This window comes from Solanum verrucosum, unplaced genomic scaffold (assembly GCF_900185275.1).
Source record: "Solanum verrucosum unplaced genomic scaffold, falcon-dt-bn FXZP01000161.1, whole genome shotgun sequence".
Taxonomy (NCBI): Eukaryota; Viridiplantae; Streptophyta; class Magnoliopsida; order Solanales; family Solanaceae; genus Solanum; species Solanum verrucosum.
This window is the reverse complement of record NW_026020127.1, coordinates 134,219-155,712: the sequence shown is the minus strand read 5'-3', so window position 1 is coordinate 155,712 and position 21,494 is coordinate 134,219. Positions and strand designations below refer to the sequence as shown.

Here is a 21,494-nt window from a genome sequence, read left to right as displayed (position 1 = left end):
TTCTCAAGGATTATTTTTTCATGTTACTCTATATTTTATTTTTCTGTAACAGGATTCTACTTATAACAACAATGACATTCATTATATCAATACACTATTTATAAAACAATTACCTCTTTATAATAATCGTACTCCACTATTTTAAAAATATATGTATATTATGTATAAAAATTAAATATTTATGAAAATCATTATTAATATCAGTATCACACCTAATAAATTCCAAGAAAAAATGTCTAATCAATTATATATGGTTATAATTTTCATAAGGAAGGCTACTGGTGGACGGTGGTTTCCATTTTTGTACAAGCATGCTCTTTATATTTATTTTTTTGGTTAAATTAAATTACAAATATATTTTCTTTTTGGTACAAAAAATTATTGAATTATTTTTTTGCATACTTTTATTTATAGTTATTAAATTATCTTTAAAAGTTGAATATCAATACAAATAAATACATATAATAATATTTCATAATAAGAATTATGAAATTTTCAAATAAATTCTATCGTTATAATGAGGTTTGAGTGTAGTCTGTATTCAAATTACAATTTCCACAAACTCATATGTAGAAAATATTCACCTCCTATTTAATATAGTAATTAACTCAATGACTAAATTGGAAATGACGGTGGATCATAAATTCATAATTGATAAGATTGCTAGTGGACGGTGGTAACGCGTCTAATATTATTATTACGTAGCTTTAAAGATGGTAATGAAATGGCAAGTAGGGCAATTCAAAATCGAATTGAAAAAATATTATTGATTTTATGATAATGAGTTATTAGTTAATGGTTCATTGAAAAAATTTGATGTTATTTTTATTGAGTGGACAATTTTGTAATGGACGTTTAAGATTTTTTTGCTTAACGAGTTAATCGATAATTCGATATATAACTCAGAATAAATCTTGTGGGTTCATTATGTTTTACTACTCAAATTGTTCAAATAATGTAAATTACTTGATAATTTTTGGAATACCTATTTTGTTTCAGTTATCACATTGTTTGTAAGTAACTTTTAATGAATAAATTTTTTCATGTGCTATCTTATAAACTGTTAACACAATAACCAAATCAATAACAATTAGTAATCGTTATCTTACCACCATTTAACGATTTAACATATGTATGAATCGATAACTGATAAGTCGAACTAATAACTTTCAAAATCAAATTGAACCGATCAAATAAACCTTATTTGGTAAGTACTCCGTTATTCTTAATCGAATGTCTCAAATTCGAGTCTTGAATATAAAGTCGCTTTTGATAGTAAAATTTTACGACGATTAACTCGGATTAGTTGAGTTCCAAAAAAACAATACCAAATATCATATGAAAAACCAAAAAAGTCATTGTTTGAGATAATCTTATTAACACACTACAACAAAGAAAACGTTTAGCGCTAATTGAGTCAATATCATTGCATGCAAAGTTGCTAGAGCCTGTAATGACATTTATATATAATGTTAGTATCGCAAAATCCTTTATACATTATAGTGATGTTATCACTCATGCCTAATGATGTATCAATGTTGGGTTAAAAAAAGAATTATTGCCACGTAGGTGCCAGTTCACTACCCAAAATATTAATAAAAAAGATAAGGATAAATTTTTGTTAACTAAATGCTGACGTGTAAGTGTGAATTCTTTTGTTTGACTTAATTAGTACACTTCCTATCCCAATGAGAGTTATGGATAATCTTAATTTTCAAACATTTGAATTACTTAAAAATTAATTACATAAATCTATTTTTTAAGAAAATAAAGGTAAGAATTCTTATACAACATGTTTGTTATGTTGGTTTTGTAAAAAAAAATATATTCTACACTATCAATATATGAGATCAAAATCGTACTAAACTAGCTTACGTTTTCTAGTAATGTGCTTGGTACCACACATCGACTGATTCTAATCGAAAAAGTGCATAAATGATCATGCATGTAATAGTTCAGAAGTATATTTAGACTTTTTTCCTAAAAAAGAAATACTAAATATATTTAGAGTAATATAATAATGACAATACAATGAGAAGAATGACATAGAAAAAACATTAGTTTCATCGAAATTATTTTGTAAAGTGAATAAAGTTTATCCTCTTTCATAAATATTTTCCTATATTAGCTTCATATATCTTGATATTTATAGAAAATAAATACAATATTTTTGCAAAGTGCATCATTACTTTTTTGGCAATTCGTTCACTGTACAATTTTTTTGACAGCTAATAATAATAATAATTAATTAAAAATAAACTTGACAGCTAAGTAATAAAATTTGAATATATCTGAATATATATTTTTTCTATAAATATACTCCTATATTGACTCTTCGTATACTCTATATTCTTAGTCTTTTCTTCTTCATTTCTCATAATTTCTCTCTAAAAATAATAATTCTTAGTACTATAGTTTTTATTATTTGTTGAAAAAAAAATGGCTGGTGGTGGTGGAGGAATTAGTCATGGAAATAATGGAAAAGAATATCCTGCAAATTTAACTCTTTATGTTACTATTACTTGCATTGTTGCTGCTATGGGTGGATTGATCTTTGGTTACGATATCGGAATTTCTGGTACGTGTATGAATTTAGAATTTAGAGTCAGTCGATTTAGAATATGTATATATGATATATCTCAGTTTTTTTGTGTATGGATATGTTATTTGTTTGTTAACTTTAGGGTCAGTAGATTTAGAGTATGCATATATCTCTTCATTTTTTTTGATGTATCGATCCGTTATTTTTAAAATTTATATCTATATTCTATCTTGAAGAATATGAACTCACAAAATATTGAATTATAAATTTGGTTTTGTGTGTGTCAAACATTGTGTACTTATATGCTATGCTGCTCGGATTCAATACATATTTGTCAAACATTGTTAGAGAATCCGGAATAACATAACTTGTGTCATATGAAAAAATGTTGTCTCACATGTGTCTGATTCTCTAAAAATATTTTTTTAGAAAATTAGACATATATATAATTGGAGAATCGGAGCAACATAACTCGTGTTATATGAAAAAAAGAAGAAGATTGTGTACTTAATTATGGTCTATGTTGCTCGGATTCTCACACATCTAGATAGACATTATAGCAACATAACTCGTGTTATATGAAAAGAAGAGAAGAAATTAAATTGCTTACTATATTCTATGTTGCTCGAATTTTCACACACCTAGATAGACATTATCAGGAGAATTAGAGCAACATAACTTGTGTTATATGAAAAGAAGGAAAGAAATTGCTTACTATATTCTATGTTGCTCGGATTCTCACACATCTAGATAGACATTATCTGGAGAATTCGAGCAACTTAACTCGTGTTATGTGAAAAAAGAATTAAAAAGATGATGTACTTGTGTTCTATGTTGCTTGAATTTGGTCAGACACATTATTGGAGAATCCGAGCAACATTCTTGTTTTTTCTGATGATGTTTGTGTGTGTGTGTTTGGAACAGGGGGTGTGACATCAATGGACACATTCTTGAGCAAATTTTTCCATTCTGTTTACACAAAGCAAAAGGCAGACACATCAACAAACCAGTACTGCAAATTCGACAGCCAGACACTAACAATGTTCACATCATCATTGTACCTTGCTGCACTATTTTCGTCGATTGTTGCATCAACTGTTACAAGAAAATTGGGAAGGAAACTTTCAATGCTCTTTGGGGGTGTCCTGTTTTGTGTTGGGGCTTTGATAAATGGTCTTGCTAGGGATGTTGCTATGCTCATTGTTGGAAGAATTTTGCTTGGTTTTGGTATTGGATTTGCCAATCAGGTGATTTTTTCGCGATTTCAATTTGCTACATGACATGTTTTTATTTGATTAACATGTTCCTTTAGTTCTTGCTTTTGATATCTATCATTGTCATTTGTTGTTTATTGTATTTTTCGATTGGATTTGAATTCGCCACATAACATGTTTTTTTTTTGTTTGATTAGCATGTGATCCCGTAGTTCTTGCTTTTGATATCTATCATCATCATCATATGTTGTCTATTGTGTTTTGATTGGATTTGAATTCACCACATGACATGTTTTTTGTTGTTTGATTAACATGTGAACCTGTAGTTCTTGCTTTTGATATTTATCACTCTATGTTGTTTATTATGTTTCGATTATCATATTATTTAGCTGTTGTTATTGTTCCTTGTATGCTCTGCACTGCTTTCCTTATTAACTACTATGCTTTCTTTATTGTTTTTTCCTTACTTTGCTTGTATTTGTTGCATTTGAATCGCGTTCTTTAAAAAACAACCTCTCTACCTCCACGAGGTAGTGGTAAGGTATGTTGTTTGATGGTTGACCCCACTTGTGGAATTTCACTGGATATGTTGTTGTTGTTGTAACATGTTCTTGGTAAATTTGTTATGCAGTCTGTACCTTTGTACCTATCTGAAATGGCACCATACAAGTACAGAGGAGCACTTAACATTGGCTTTCAATTGTCAATCACAATTGGCATACTTGTAGCCAATGTGTTGAACTTTTTCTTCGCGAAGTTTGACCGGGGATGGCGTTTGAGTCTAGGTGGCGCGATGGTACCTGGATTGATCATAACTGTAGGTTCCCTCCTCCTCCCAGAGACTCCCAACTCCATGATTGAACGTGGAAACAACGAGGAGGCCAAGACAAAGCTCAAGAGGATCAGGGGTGTTGATGATGTGGACGAAGAGTTCAATGATTTAGTCGTAGCTAGTGAAGCCTCAAGGAAAGTTGAGCATCCTTGGAGGAACTTATTGCAAAGGAAGTATAGGCCACATCTCACTATGGCTATTGCCATTCCATTTTTCCAACAACTTACTGGGATCAATGTGATCATGTTTTATGCCCCCGTCTTGTTCAAGACTATTGGTTTTGGTGGTGATGCTTCACTTATGTCTGCTGTTATTACTGGTATAGTTAATGTTGGTGCTACCATTGTTTCGATTTATTATGTCGATAAGTTGGGAAGAAGATTTTTGTTCCTTGAAGGTGGAATTCAAATGCTCATCTGCCAAGTAAGTTTAAAATCTCATTTTCTTACATAGTTTCATTCAAAAACGGTTGCAAGAGACTGTTTCCATCACTTGTAACATTTGGTGTGGTATATACGCAACCTCACCTCAATTGCTAGTCACATGACAACGCGATTGTCTATTTTAATGTGCAGATTGCTGTGGCAATATGCATTGGAACAAAATTTGGAACAGATGGTTATGCAGGGGAATTACCAAAGTGGTATGCAACATTAGTAGTCATATTCATATGTATTTATGTAGCAGGATTTGCTTGGTCATGGGGACCTCTAGGATGGTTAGTCCCTAGTGAAATTTTCCCACTCGAAATTCGTTCAGCAGCACAAAGTATCAATGTATCTGTCAACATGATCTTCACATTCATAGTCGCGCAAGTGTTCTTGACACTCTTGTGTCACTTGAAGTTTGGTTTGTTCATCTTCTTCGCGTTCTTTGTATGTGTTATGACAGTTTTTATCTACTTCTTCTTGCCCGAGACGAAGAATGTGCCTATTGAAGAGATGGTTGTTGTGTGGAAACAACATTGGTTTTGGTCTAGGTTCATGACTGAAGTTGATTACCCTGGAGCAGCAGCAGCTAATGTTGAAATGGCAAAAGGGGACAATGGGAGCAAATTAGTATAGACATATTTATATTATAGTAAGTATTAATTTGACAAAAAGAATATATGAAAAGGAGGTGTTTTATGTAATGTTTTGTTAGTTTAAAGAACATATAGTTTGGCAACATATTTTGGAAGTTCTATTAAATTTTGTGGTCAATTTGTGTCAAGTTGAATCACTTCCTCTACTCTTTGGTCCATTATATTTGAGGTAAACTAATTTCGAGGTTTAACCTGGTACGTCTAAATGTCTAGTTAAAGATGGAGAAATATTTATTTATCTGTTTGTCAGTGGAATTGACCTGTTTTAAGATTACTTAACACACTCGTGTTTTTGATAAAATAGTCTAACTATTATCACAAGATAAAAATAAGTATGCTTACACATCACCATCCCCGATCTCACCTGTAGTTGTCATCTTGTCATTTGACTTGTCTTTTCATAACAAGTGTGGGTTTTTGACTTTTGAAGAACAAGTAAAAAAAAAATTTTAAAACAAAAAATAAAAATGAAAAGAGGTAGAGACCTTCCTTTATTATATATAGTAAGTAAAGTACTTATTTATTATTTTTGGAAGATATTTCTTGATTTTTTCTTGGAGAGGAAGGCAAGGGTTGACCCCAATCTTGTCTAAACATATAAATGAAAAATCAAGTTTTGTTTATAATATAAAACATATATACAAGAAATATTAAGTTTTGTTGATGTATAAACTAATGAGCCATTTGTTCATGTATTTTTTTTTAAAATATAATATTTAGTTTTACATTGAATTAACTTTTTTTATATAAAAAATAACTTTTAAACTTTTGAAAACAAACATACTTTTTAAAGTCAAACACGATCAAATATAACTCATATTCGTCTTTTCAATTCAACTTTAAATAAATCATAAGTTATAAGCTTATCCAAACATATTCTAAGTTTACAACATATGAATGAAAAAATATGTATCTCAATTTTGTATTTGAATAAAAGAATAATGCTTCTACAAAGATCTTTCATGTATTATTTTAATTATATATATATATTTGTTAATTGTCATAAAATCAATTAATACCAAACATTGAGGAATAAGTAAACTAATCCTTTGCAATTTGAATTTTAGAAAAAAAACTTAGCAAAGATCTCTCGTGTAATTTCAGATTTTTTTATTTATAAATTAAAAATATGTTATAAACATTGAATTTATAAAAGATTACAAAATGAAATAAATTTCATTTGTTTCTCCCGATCAAATACAATAATAATATACTTAGTACTATAATCACAAGTCGAGAGTATTTTCGATAAACACTTAGCTAAATAACACATCTCAAATATTCAATTTGAAAAAAAATAAATACTAATGAAAGCAATAACAAAAACAACAAAAATGAAAACAATAACAACAAAGAATAAAACACTGGAAAAAACATACATAATACAATTGAAACAACTAAAAACAACTTATAATACTAAAATCTAAGAATACGATAATAAATTTGATCAAATAAATCACATATAATAAAAAAAATGATAACAATAATATATATATATTTTAATTATTATTATTATTATTATTATTTATAAAAAAGTATATATTGTATAAATGGCAAATTTTCAAATTAAAATTGACATGACTTTTGAATCTTGATCCACCAACTCCCAATTGGTGGGAATTGCCCTCTACCTCAAGATCCAAAACTAATTTATTTATTTATTTTTAATTTCCTATTTTCTCATATATTTCTTTTTTCTTTCTTTCTTCTTCTTCTACGCCGTCTAGGTTTTAATAAACCAAAAAAAAAAGAACTTTTTTTTTATAGCTAAATCAAAATTGTCCAAAGGAGAAGCAAAAAAAAATTCCTTTGTGACAATGGTTTCTTCTTCTTGTTGTTGCTCTTCAACAATAATTTGCCCTAATTGTTCTTCTAAGCTCCCATTATTCATCACCTGCGCACGTTAGCTTCAATTGAAACATCCCCAAATAGTCACCGATAAATCATTTTTGCATCGTCATGTCAAGGTTAGTTTGAAAAGAGATGCGGTTTTGATTTTATTTTATGTTTTTTTTATGAGTTTTTGATTTTTAATTTGTGGGGTTTGGTTATTTTGAGTTTTTAATTTGTGGGGTTTTGTTCTTTTCAATTTGTTGTTGATTCTTAATGTTGTTTTCTATATTGGGTATATAAGCAAAGAGGTGGGGGTGGGGGTGGGGGATAATATGAACCATAGTCAAAAGTAGATGGGTAAAGTTGGAGCATTTTTTTGTTTTTAATGGTAGTGTCTGGGCAAGCTTAGGCATATCTGGACTAAGTCAAGGTGCACAGGTAGCTGTGTCTGCCAAGGCTTGGACAAATAGGAAGAAATCACCTAGTGTTTTTGTGTATGCTGGGATTTGATGGTTCTGAATACACCTGGTTAAGTAAAATTGGAGCTTTTTCCATGAAGTATGTTGACAATTCCATAGTAGTTTGTGCTATAGCTCGGTAACATAAGGGGATGAATTCATCATAGTTAAACTGTTTTCATCAGATAAGAATGTTATTGGTTATTTGGATGTCTCGGAAGCTATGATATATTGAGACCTAACTAGTTAGTTACTAGCTGAGGTAGTGATTTTAAGTGGAAAGTTTTTTTTTTCTTTCGATTCGTGTGGGCTTTGGCTTTAGAAGAATACCTTCACTCTTTAGTTCTAGGCTTTGTATTTGATCCTTTTTAGCTTATTGAATGGAAGTAGGTACCAAAGATGAAGGTAAATGCCTACATATAAGTGAAAGAAGCGAATTTGTTTGGATATGAATGAGCAGCACCATAACTAATGTGGTCTGATCATCACAACGGAGTCCAATTGTTAGGTCACATAGAAGAAGAAGAAGCGAAATGAGTGGATTGCATGAAATTACTTTAATACCAAATCTCCACCGCACTGCAAATAAAATAAAAATGGTAATGTAGAAATGTAAAGGTAAGAAATGGAAGAGCAAAATTCTCAAATTCAACCTTGTTCCTCCTCCTTTCTTCTCCTGAAACCTAGGTTAGTCCAGACCCTTAAATAACAGAAGCATAACCAAGGTAAGTTGTCAAACGACTCGACATGTAGCAGAAAGATTTTTAGCAATCAATCAGTTGATCCTATATACTAGTTATTTATCAAAAGCAATAAAAATTGAATCCTTATGTAAAACTTATTGGTCATTGTTTGCTAAAATATCATGCTTTTGTATGGCATAGTTTTACCATGTTTTCAGAGTAGAGCCTACAAGACCACAAATGTGTGTTTTGACCTGGATAGGGGATATGAGAGGGCGGGGGGGGGGGGGAGAGGGGGGGGAAGAGGACCATAAGAGGGGTTCATTGACAACAACAACAACAAACCCAGTGCAATCCCACCAGTGGGGTTTGGGGAGGGTAGGATCTCCAGGGGGAGGGGGATATGAGATATCTGTTGGGGGGGGGGGGACCATAAGAAGGGTTCATTGACAACAAACCCAGTGCAATCCCACAAGTGGGGTTTGGGGAGGGTAGGATCTATGCATACCTTACCCCAACCTTTATGGGGAAGAAAGTTCCTGTGGCACTGTCAAATATTTAAGAGAAGTTAAAACGTGGAGGGAGCATAGCTGTTCTTGAGTTATTTTTGATTCCATTAGTGAATTCCTAATGGATTTTGTTCTCACGTATTGATTATTTTAATAGTACTTAATTTGCTTTTGAATGCCTTGGTCTTTTGTTGTCTCTGAATGCATTTTGTAACTCGCAATTGTACTTTTGACTGTTAATGCAGATTCTTTAGAATAGGTAGTATTAAAAGAGTTGCACAATCCCTTGAAAAAAGTCAGAGAAGTGCCTATTTAGGAGAAAAACATGGATTGCTTGGTAGGGTTGGGATATGTTCTTCAAAGTACAGATTTTATGGACGATACACATCTTCTGCTAGAGGATATGCTTCATTTACTGGGTACAGAGTACAAAACAGTATGCTCAACAATTTTCACAAGATACAGTCTGCCACTTCGTCGAGCAATCCTAAAGCACATCATGCTCAACTTGCTTGGAGGAGGTTCTTGCTGATTTCTTTTTACAGGGGAAGAACTTTTATTCCATTAAATAGAATTGCTCAAGCAGTTAGTTTGGCTCTGTGCCGCTCTGCAGTTGTTGTTCCTGGTATATTTGCCTTAAGATATGGAAAGAATGTAGCAGTGGCAGAGGCAGAGGCCATGCCGGTTGTGGACCTTTCCTCGCCAAGGAATACATTTTATCTACGTGCACAAGATAGTCATGTCTTATTTACTCGACTAATCCTTTCAGCATTTGAAGGTGCTGTTCTTTTGGTGAGAGCTTTTTATTTGGCAATCCTGTTCTCTCCAAGCATTGCAATGGCGCCATTTGCAGAAGTTCTGGGACCTAGGTACAGGAAAATATGGCTTCAGGTTGTTCACCGGACTCTTGAAAGAGCAGGTCCCGCATTTATAAAATGGGGCCAATGGGCGGCTACACGGCCAGATCTGTTCCCAAGAGACTTGTGTGCTGAGCTGTCAAAGCTTCATTCAAAAGCTCCTGAACATAACTGGGCCTACACAAAAAAAGCTGTTGAAAAAGCTTTTGGTCGCAAGCTTTCCGAGATTTTTGACAATTTTGAGCAGACCCCTGTAGCATCTGGAAGTATAGCTCAAGTGCATCGTGCTTCCTTGAAGTCTAGATATCCTGGTCGTGAGAACAAGCCCATGAAAGTGGCTGTGAAGGTTAGACACCCTGGAGTTGGTGAATCAATTAGAAGAGACTTTGAGATTATCAATGTAGTTGCAAAATTGTCAGGGTTCATACCATCACTTAAGTGGCTTAGATTGGATGAAAGTGTCCAGCAATTTGCTGTCTTTATGATGTCACAAGTTGACCTAGCAAGAGAAGCTGCCCATCTAAGTCGTTTTATTTATAATTTTCGAAGATGGAAAAATGTCTCTTTCCCTAAGCCTGTTTATCCATTAGTACATCCTGCCGTGCTGGTGGAAACATTTGAGGAAGGAGAAAGTGTCGCCCACTATGTTGATGAACTTCAGGGTCATGAGCGACTTAAGAGTGCTCTTGCTCATATTGGAACTCATGCACTTCTCAAGATGCTTCTGGTAAGTTTTTCTTTGATGTACTTTGTTCGAATTGTTTGTATTATCATGGATTTGTTTGTGGTTCATCATATAGTAATTGGTTTCTTAAAAATTGTCTTTTTTTTAAATTATGTGCCACACAACAACGCATTTATCTTTTTGGGGAAAAAAAGAGAAGAAGATAAATGCGTTGTTTTTTTGTTTTTGTTTTTTTTGTTTTTTTTTTTTCAAAAAAACAACGCATTTATCTTCTTCTCTTTTTTTCCCCAAAAAAGCAACAACAACAACATACCCAGTGAAGCCTAGCTCGAGTGGCAAAAGGTGGAGGATTTGTGCGAAGCCCGGTATTTAAGTGGAGAAGGGTAGAGGGGCGGATCCATTATCCACCGAGTTTAGAAGGTTGTGATTGGTCCAAAGGGCGGGTCACATACGGATTTTTCGGTTATAAAAAAAAACACCCAGTGAAATTCCACAAGTGGGGTTTGGGGTTTCCAAAAAAGCAAGAAGCTAAAAGGTGTATAAGAATACTAATCAATATGGTGTATAAGAATTCTCAAAACTTTTCCACATGCTGTAAACTTCGTTAAAACATGACATAAATAAAGCTAATTTGATATTCCTTAGTATTATTGGTTTCTTTTTTCTTTTTTCTTTATACATAAATCTTTGATGAGTATTGGACTCATATATGGGTCTATACACTCCAAGGGGTTGTTTGGTAGGGTGTATAAGAATACTACTCAATATGGTATATAAGTAATGTTGGAATTAGTTGTGGATACCTGCACCCAAAGGTGTGGCCTAGTGGTTAATGAAGTGGCTGAGAGCTATGAAGTTTCAGGTTCAAATCCCAACAGAGACAAAAACACTAGGTGATTCTTCCATTATGTTCTAGCCTTGGTGGACAAAGTTACTTGATACCTGGTGTTGGTGGGAGGTGGCAGGTATCCCGTGGAATTAGTCGAGCCCATCACCACGGGCATCCAAAAAAAAAATTAGTTATGGTTACCTCCATCTCAAAAAGTAATGCTGAGATTAGTTATACATATATCATTTTTTATTGATTGTTTGGGTTGTATGAAATGACTAGGGTGTATTAGAATAGGATAGTATTGAATAGTCCTATTAGAATAGGAATTATCCCCCATATTGTTATTGTCATAGTTTACTATGTATAAGAATAGTGTGTATTAGTAATACATTGGTTGAAGACATTTCCAAACAATGGATTGGATAAATACCAAAGCTGATGAACATATTATTTTCTCTACTACCTCCAACCAAATGATCCCTAAGAGCAAATAATGTTATATGCTTGTGCAAAGATACCCTATATGCTCTTGCTTGATGTCTCCATTCATTATGCATGTGCATATGTTATTGGTTATTCAGATATATTCCTTTTTGCTCATCTCACGTTTCTTCTGCACAAGATAATGAACAGCATTTGTCTTCGCATCAAGAAGTTACTTTCTTCCAATATGTTCAGGTGAAGCTTATAACTGGCTTCACCCTAATTCTCTCAAAGTTGCTTCCAAATAAACTCACTTTGAGATATATGCTGTAGCTTGTACACAGGGGCAAGTGGCAACCTACTAATTATTGAGAGTGGGCAGAACGCTGAGTTCTTTACTATTTTGTTGCTCTTCACATGGTCCTTTCATGCTAGTATATTATGTGAAAGCTTAGATGTAAAATCGACATAATAAATGGAAAGCGGAGATGTGTGTGTTTGTGTGAGAGATATTTTACTAAGGTACACTTCTTTCTTTCAGGTTGACAACTTCATGCATGCAGACATGCATCCAGGAAATATTCTTGTCCGTGTACCAAAGCACAAGTCCTCTCAGAAACGTATATTCAAGTCAAAGCCACATGTGATTTTCCTTGATGTAGGCATGACTGCTGAACTTTCTCAGAATGATAAGTTGAATTTGCTTGAATTCTTTAAGGCTGTTGCTCGTCGAGATGGCTCCTCTGCAGCGCAGTGCACTTTAAATCTATCAAAGAAGCAGAATTGCCCTAATCCAGATGCCTTCATTAAGGTAAATTTCTTACTCAATTCAAAATTTCTTTTCTATTTCAAGGCGATTCTCAAAGACTTGAATTAGAAACTTGGATATGCTTGTTTCTATTTACATAGTGACATTTGTTTTTGGACTGGTTTAACCAAAAGTACTTTGACTAGTTAGCTATCCTTGAAAATAATGTTCAATGAAGCAATACCATTAGAATTGATATGCTGGTTATTACTTTATGAGAAATTGGGCTGAATCTCCAATATACGGGTGTGGAGACATGGTTTCCCTGTTCTCTAAATGGCTTTTTCTCTTTTAGGAAGTTCATCAATATGCCTTCTGGGTGTCAGCATTAGGGAATTGTCCTGAATGTTTACCCTTGGTAGAAGAGCATGCCAAACTTCTTCTTTTTTGTTTTGTTGATAAAGTAAGAGCATGCTATACTAATTAAAAGAGAAAGTCAAAGGGGTAAGGAAAACTAGGATGCAATGTGCCAGAACCTTGACGTTGCTTTTCCTGCCATCATGAAATCCTCATCTACTCCGGTCTCCGGGTTAAGACTTGCAATCAATTAGTCCTTTACTCGACATTGGTGTCAAAGGAAGAGCACAATCTAGAACTATATATGGAAGATCATGATTACTGGGCATTGTAGTCAATGTCATATCCATATCCTTCCAAGTGACAGCAACTAGTGACCACTTCTTATAAACATCCTGCAGAGCCAAATCCAATTATATTCTCTTTGTGTTCATGATGTCGGGAAAGTCAGATGCACAGAGATAGTGGCGACTTTATCAGTTCACATACTGGTGTAGATAATTGTGAAATCAGCTCGCTTGCTGCTTATCTCTTGGAATGCTCTGGTTATAATGAATGGTGAAAACATGGTTTTCTTATAACATCCTTGAACTGCTAAAATGTTCCTTTAAAAAATGATCTATTTTTTTCCAAAAACTTCACACATCATTGAGGAAATTGTAGAAAGAGAAGTTGTTAGGGAGTAAAACGTTTTGGCTGACAGACTATCTCAGATAGGACTAAACTCTGCAAGTATGGATGCAAATATGCTACAACTTTATGAGCTACCTCCATCGTTGGTGGCTACTTCTCTTGAAGATGATAGGATAGGAATGTCTTCCTGGAGACGGACTAATCATAGAAGCTCTTCAGTTGTACTAGTCAGCATTTATCTAACTTCCAACGGGTTGAAAATATTAGCACTGCTACTAATACCCCTGCTCCCCCTATGTTAATACCTTTTCACCAAAAAATAAAAGAAAGAGAAGTTGATACATAAACGAAATAGGTTATCAGGGTGAAACTTTGCATCTGGTCTTTTTAGGTTTTTTTTTGTTTGGGGGGTGAGGGGTGAGTGTAGGGGTGATTGGGTCCAAAGTTCAAGAAAAGATTTATGGACCGCCTGAATCTCGAGACCATTTCTTATTGTCAAAAACTCTCCCAATCCTTCTTCCCTAGAATTTTTTGAATATTTCAGGAGGCCCCTTTTCGTACAGATGCTCATAGGTGAAGGAGGCCATCCTTTGCTCCTGTCAGCTGGATCAAAACCGTGTTCCAATGTGCAAGGCCCTCTCCTGAAGAGGTCAAATAGTCATGATCCATTCATATTACTTTTGTCTTATGGACTGTGTCTAGCGGCTGGTGAATCCTATCCTGTACCTGAACTGGATTTGGATATTCAATTCAACCACACTACCCTACATGGAAGTTTAATGGTCTTGGGACATAATTTCCCTGGATTTTAGACTCCCTTTCTCTTTAACCAGCGATTCTCTTAGTTCCGATATATATATGTGTGTGTGTGTGTGTGCGCGTGCACGTGTGTGTTGTTTCCATTGTTCTTGATTCATTGGTGTTAGTTCTCATACCCCTAGTCCTAGAAATATATGATTGTATAATGTCTTTTTATATCCACTGCCAGTACATCTGTTTTGCTTAGGATTTGTGCCAGTACATCTTTTTTAGTCTGTCTTCTTATTATACAGGAAGTGAAAGAGTCTTTTGATTTTTGGGGGACTCCGGAAGGAGATTTAGTCCATCCTGCGGACTGCATGACGCAACTACTTGAACAAGTTAGGCGTCACAAAGTGAACATTGATGGCAATGTGTGCACTGCGATGGTTACAACTTTAGTCCTGGAGGTAGTTACTTTCGATATCACTTGAGCTTATATTTTTAGATTATAAATAATTAATGAGTGAAGGTAAAAAACACACCTAAAGTATCCTGATTTTTTGAGTTTCAAACCTGAACTATCATGTGTACGAGTTTCCTAGCTGTACTATCACTAACTGTTTATCAAAACACATCTCAACTATGAGTTGTTCTCTTTTCATACCTGAACGATGGTGATATTTCAGGTAGGAAAAAGGAATAACTAATAGTTGAACTATTTTTTGATAAATAGTTGATGAAAGTTCAGGTAGGAAACTCAAAAAACCGGTATACTTTAGGTGTGTTTTTGACCCTTCACTCATAATTAAATGGACTCAGAATTTTTGCTTTTCCGTAGTTTAGGATGAACTGGTAATTATAAAAGCTACTCCCTCCATTTCAATTCGTTTGTCGTACCTTCCTTTTTAGTCTGTTTCAAAAGGAATGCCTCTTTCCTTTTTTGGCAACATTCTAACTTTCTACATGGCGTGTTTAAGGCCACAAGATTGAAGGGCATTTTGGTACATTTTACATATCTTAGTTAAAAATTAGAAGATTCAAAAGTCTTTTTTACTTAAACTCCGTGTCAAGTCAAATCTAGATAAACAAATTGAAACGGAGGGAGCACATGGCACTACCAATGATTACTTGACCGTACCCTTTGTCACTCTCTACCTGTTGACAACAAAGGGAATAAACCCTAATGAATATTATTGCTTCCGTACCATACGTGACACTGTTAATCTTGTCGCTGCAGGGCTGGCAACGGAAACTTGATCCAGATTACAATATAATGCACACACTACAGACCTTGCTTCTCAAAGCCGACTGGGCAAAGGATCTTTCCTACACAATCGAACAGGTCATGGCTCCATGAAACTTCCCTCATGTTACTGCAAACAAATTGTCTCACGAATCGTGATATACAATACACAAATGTATATTTTAGCCCCAAAAGACCAAAATCATGTCTCTAGTTTACATTTTAACCGATTTAGATAGCCACATATCTGCCTCACAAGATTTTGTTAGTGAAAAGAAATCTTTGATATATATATATCGATCACCAATAATACTGACCTTCGGGAGCTTGACACTTGCGGCAACAATGGCAAAAGGAAGTGTAGTATCTTCCTTAGTTAATTCATTGATTTTTCTTATTTTTTTTCTCCTTTTCTCATAGTAGTTTTGTCTAGGGAAAAGGAGGACGAAGACGTTAGAATTTTGTTCTCATCCCTACAGTTTTCCTCTCAATGTATGTAATTTTTCTAGTTTTTGTTGTGCTTTATTATTCAATATTAGAAGAAAAAAGATAATTTTGTGTGAAGCTGTTAATTGTTGGTTGCTATTGTTAAGCTGTTGAAAGAACTAAACGTACATATGAGTTGTGTCTATATAATGCTTTCCCTATTGCTTGTTATGTCCTCTTCACTTCTGTATTTTCTTTTTCAAACTGCTTTGGTATGCGTTATTTAAGTTGAGACTCTTTCGGTAACAATCTTTTTACCTCCACGAGATAGGGGTAAGGTTTGTGTACAATGTATCCCCATGCTTTACCTTTGATATTACATTGGATATAATAACAAAGAAACTTTTTGCAAAATTGATACAATTTGGTTGGCTCTATATGTTGATATGCACTAAAATCTTTTGTATTCACTATGACACTTGGAGTTTGTTATACTTCATAGCTCCTAAAGGCATTGGTATAGTCTCCAGGCTTAGGGATTTGTGACTTAGGTCACAGATTTAAGCTCTATATTGTGCAATTTACGCCTCGTATTTAAGTGGAAAAGGGTGTAAGGTGAATGAATTATGCTCAAGTTTTGAATGTTGTGGTCGGTTTCAAAGTAGGTGTCAAGCCTTTCTGTTGATATGGGCTTTTGGGAAAGACTAGTCTGTTATCCTTAGAGTAATTTTTATTTGTTGAGCGATCATCCTACCATTGAAATACGCAATGTTAAACTTTGTATATTAGATAGTAGATGATGATTATTTGCATTTGGTGTTTATACCAAATCAATAAGTACATGACACATGTTATTATAATATACTCTTTTCACTATATACCACTTTTTTTTCCATATATCCTCATGTAATATAAAAATCATTTCATATTTTTATTCTGCTTCTTTCTAATAATTTATGTGCCAATATCTCTGTAATGCATATATAAAAGTTCTCGAAAAAACACTTATGATTACAACAATTATGAATTCCCTAATAAATACAATATAAACAATTAATAAATTAGTTCCTATCTAATCCTACTCAAAATACATGTGAAAAATAATCATACAACAAATTTCATATTATTTTTTTTAAAAAAAAAACAAAATACCTATCTAAAAGGGAACCTTGGAGAAATAATGCAATATTGTCTCAGTGTGATCTTGATATTTACGTCAGGATAAGCTGTCTATATTGTACCCTTCAGGTGCAAGCAACTCTTCTTCGAACCATGTGTAAAGAAGGGATATTTCAGGAACTAAACTATCTTATCTTCTACGAAAAAATGTCTAACCCTCAGCATCTTCATTTACGATACGAAGAACTTGTTTGGGAGGATCATTTCTCCAAATTTGTGGTTTTTTAAAATGATGTCCTAATTGTGCAAATTTATCTGCAGCTCGATTTCCTTCTCTAAAAACATGTGTTACAATACAACTTTTAATTTTAGGAATAAGTAAATTTATACAATTTATTTGTTTTTGCACTTCTACACATCTAACAACTCTTTTTTGTACAATAACTTCAACCAATGACTTAGAATCTCCTTCAAGCCACACTTCTTCCCAACCATTTTCCAATATTAACTCGAGACCTCTAGTTAAAGCTGCTAATTCAGCAATTGTGCTATTAGATTTTCCGATTGATTCAGCATATCCTAATAAAAATTCGGCCTCGTGGTTCCTGAAAATACCTCCAATGCTTGATTTTCCTGTTTTGCATTTGCATGATCCATCAAAATTTAATTTTGTCCATCCTATTTTTGGTTTTTGCCATGATACTGGAATTAAATTTGAACTTTCCTTGTGCCAATTTCTTAGAAGTAATTGAAATGGCTTTTGATGAATCACCCTTTGATATCCCAATATTCTAGAAATATACAACATTTTTTTATTTTTTATTTTTGGTTTTATTGCCTACTTTTTTGAATAATCATTCGGAGGGAAGAAAATGTAAAAACTAAAAAAAATAAAAAATAAAATTAATCTTGGATGAAAAAAATATCTCCATGATAAAAAATTATGTCATGATGAATAAATATTGCAAAATCAAAAGTGATCCTAGTTATGCTTACCCTTTATAGGAGGAAATGAAAATTGTAAAATAAAATCAAAAAGATTAATTTCAAATGAAAAATATAGTCCCATGAGCAAATATTACAGAATTAAAAGTGAACCTAGTTTTGTATACTTTTATATGAAGAAATGAAAACATAAAAAATAAAATCAATTTTTTTTAATCTTGGATAAGAATTATAGTTCTATGAGGAAAAACTCCTTTCATGATAAAACTTATGACCGATGAAGAAAATATTATGGAATGAAAAGTGACCTTAGTTTACAATCAGATGAATGAACCACCGGAGAAGCTTGTGTATGCATGAAAGTTGGTTTAGTTTCTCAAAATTATGAATACAAAGAACATGAGGATGCAATATACATTAAGACATTTAAATTAAGCATGAAAAAAAATAATGAGATCATCTCTTAAACAATAATGAAGATATAAATATGTATTTTTTGCATGGAGGAGTTTGAGTGCAATGAAAGGAAGGTAAATTATTCATTTTTGAGTTATGAAGGCAAGGCAAAGAATTGAACTTTTCTTGAAAGATTTATGAATAAATATTCTATAAATTAAGACCATTATATATATGCAATGGAAAATCAGTCATCATTTAGTGGACTTGTTTAAAACTTACTAGTTACCATTTATATTTAACTGTCAAAAAGAAATAGTTAATGATTCTTAAAAAAGCATCAAGAATATTCATTTTTTGTGTTTATGGTGGTTAAATATATAACCCTAATAAATAGGAGATTTTACACATTATCCATTAATTTTTGTTAAGTTTTCAAGAGTAATATTTTAAAAAGCCTAGATTTGTTTCGAAATTTACGTTTAAAGGACATCGCGATCATTGGTAGAGCTAGCTTGTGGGGAAATGCGTTATTTAAATCCCTTCGATGATAAATTATATGCGTAAAAGAGGTAAATATATATTATATATGTTTGCTATATATAAAATGTTGAATCACCTTAGCATAGGAGAATATTCTAGTTTAGTGATAAAATTGGTTAAAAAATCATGTAACCAAGATTATTGTCGAAATACCAAAATCTCTTACGTGGTGGTATATATATGTGATGTGTCAAGTAGTAATAAAGTTTTAAGTTGTATATCGTCTGTATAAATAATAAATTTCAGATAGACAACCAATCAAACTATTAAAATATCTCTCTTATACACTTATTATATGTTTGTCATATACTGAGAACACACCGACAACAATTACAAACTATTAAGATTATGGGAGTATTTTTTATAGTTAATATATAATCAACGGGTATGATCATTATACACCTCGTTTAACAATAAAAATTGGAGCAGGAGAAGGAGAAATGGGGGAGGGGATTACAAGATGGAGAATCGATCCACACCAACAAGGAGAAAATACATATAGACAACCAATCGAGCTATTAAAATCTCCCTTATATACTTATTATATGTTTGTCATACATTGAATATACACCGACAATAATTACAAACTATTAAGATTTATGAGAGTAATTTTTTTTTTATAAAAAAAACTGGGCCGATTTTTTAACTATACAACTTAACAATTGTATTTACATCAACATAACAATACTTTTTTTTTTCAAAAGTAGAATTTAATTTTAAAAAATAATAAAATTTCCAAATCAGCCATGCTTATCCCGATTCCCATAAATTTCTCCAATAATTTTACCTTCCCTAATTTATTCAAATATGCTATATATTATCTCCCATAAATAGAGGTTTCCTACCAAAACAAAACTCCCTTTCTCTGAGATGAACGACTATCGAACAAATGCATACCAATAATTTCTCAATTCTAATTCAACACAACGGGCGATGGGACTCATCAAGTAATTATATAAAAAATAATTCTCATGGTGTTTTATTACGTGGTTGAATTTGATTTTTCACAAATATCTATTTTGTAATTTTTGGTAGCTATTCGTTTTGTTTAGTTTGTCAATTTTTGTGTAAATTAATTCATACTATTTGGTTGATGTTCTGGATCGTCGAAATTTTGGTGTAATTTCAACAACTTCATATGATTTTGTTGTACACTGATGTATCAAATTTGGTTTTTGTTAAAGTTTAGGTTTAATTGGTATGATGTGTGCCATATGATAGCAAATATTTTATATCAATAAGTTTGTGATATGTATTGTTGTATTTGTTTTGGTATGTGATCTGGTATAATTTTCGTTAATAACTGACACCAAACAAATAGCCTGATGTATGTTTTGGTGTATTGTTTCGTCAAATTTATATTATCTTACATATGAACATACACATATTAAAATGAGTGCAGTAATAAATTATTTGGTGCAATTGGTGGTGTAAAAAACTACAAGTTTGATGATCTATGGTATATAATTAGAACCTCATAAATAAAAATATGGTATATATTTTAGTGTATTTTAAGTATGTGAATTGGTGTAAACAATAATATGAAAAATAGTTCCTACATTTATTGATGGTAACCTGATAAAATCATAAATTTTAAAAATTGGTTTAAGGGTATGTAATATTTGACTGTTGTTTTTTACGTTTATTAAATGGTTAAAATATTGGTAAAATAGTTTGGTATTTCTTTGACGAAGAATTTGTTATTTTAAACAAGCAATTACGTGGATTACAATATTGAAGGAGTTATGTATGATCCAACCACCAAATACGAAGACTTGATTAAATACAAAAATTAAATGTTTTGTTATGTATGTAATTTAAAAACTTAGTTTGTAATTAAATATAAGTAAATTGATATTTTGTTAATAAAGTCTTAAGTAGTATATTTTTATAATTTTCCCAAAAAAACTAGCTAAAATTGTTGTTAAGATCCCAAAAACTTTGTGACAAACTTGTATAAGATTGGGCTTTTATAGATCATTGTATAGCCCACTATATGAACGAAATGCCTTTGGACTCAATTATGTGGATCGTATTGAATAAAAAATCTCTTTTTCGGGGCATAAATTTATATTTTCGTATCATAATATTTCATAAGAAGTTATAACTTGTGCCACGAAAGAATTTATGTCCTGCTAGACATAAGGTCGATTTCTATTTTTTCGTATTTCGAGTAGGGTTGTTTTTGGCCAAATTTATATTTCCACATTAGTGTATGTCATATTCATATTGACTTTTCAAATGGTGGCAAAAAATTCATATCAGACTCGAAAATCTGGACATCCCACCTTAGAGTGTGTTTAGTAGAAACGTTTTTCAATTTTTTCATATTTGATCCGTCAAAATATTTTTTCTAGATAAACAAATTTCTTAAAATTGAGGGAAGTGATT

At 32.5% G+C, this 21,494-nt stretch overlaps 2 protein-coding genes across 2 annotated transcripts; both read left to right on the top strand.

Moving 5' to 3' along the window:
• Positions 1-2,367: 2,367 nt before the first annotated feature.
• Positions 2,368-5,652, top strand: LOC125825989 (sugar carrier protein C-like). The gene is made up of 4 exons (XM_049505281.1): positions 2,368-2,578; positions 3,467-3,789; positions 4,388-5,011; positions 5,164-5,652. Exons 1-4 carry the CDS (start codon positions 2,440-2,442, stop codon positions 5,650-5,652), a joined length of 1,575 nt encoding a protein of 524 aa, XP_049361238.1. The 5' UTR covers positions 2,368-2,439.
• A 1,792-nt stretch (positions 5,653-7,444) lies between these two features.
• Positions 7,445-16,189, top strand: LOC125826002 (uncharacterized). Its single transcript, XM_049505295.1, has 5 exons — positions 7,445-7,639; positions 9,401-10,739; positions 12,494-12,763; positions 14,743-14,898; positions 15,669-16,189. Exons 1-5 carry the CDS (start codon positions 7,632-7,634, stop codon positions 15,786-15,788), a joined length of 1,893 nt encoding a protein of 630 aa, XP_049361252.1. The 5' UTR covers positions 7,445-7,631; the 3' UTR covers positions 15,789-16,189.
• The last annotated feature ends 5,305 nt before the right edge of the window (positions 16,190-21,494 follow it).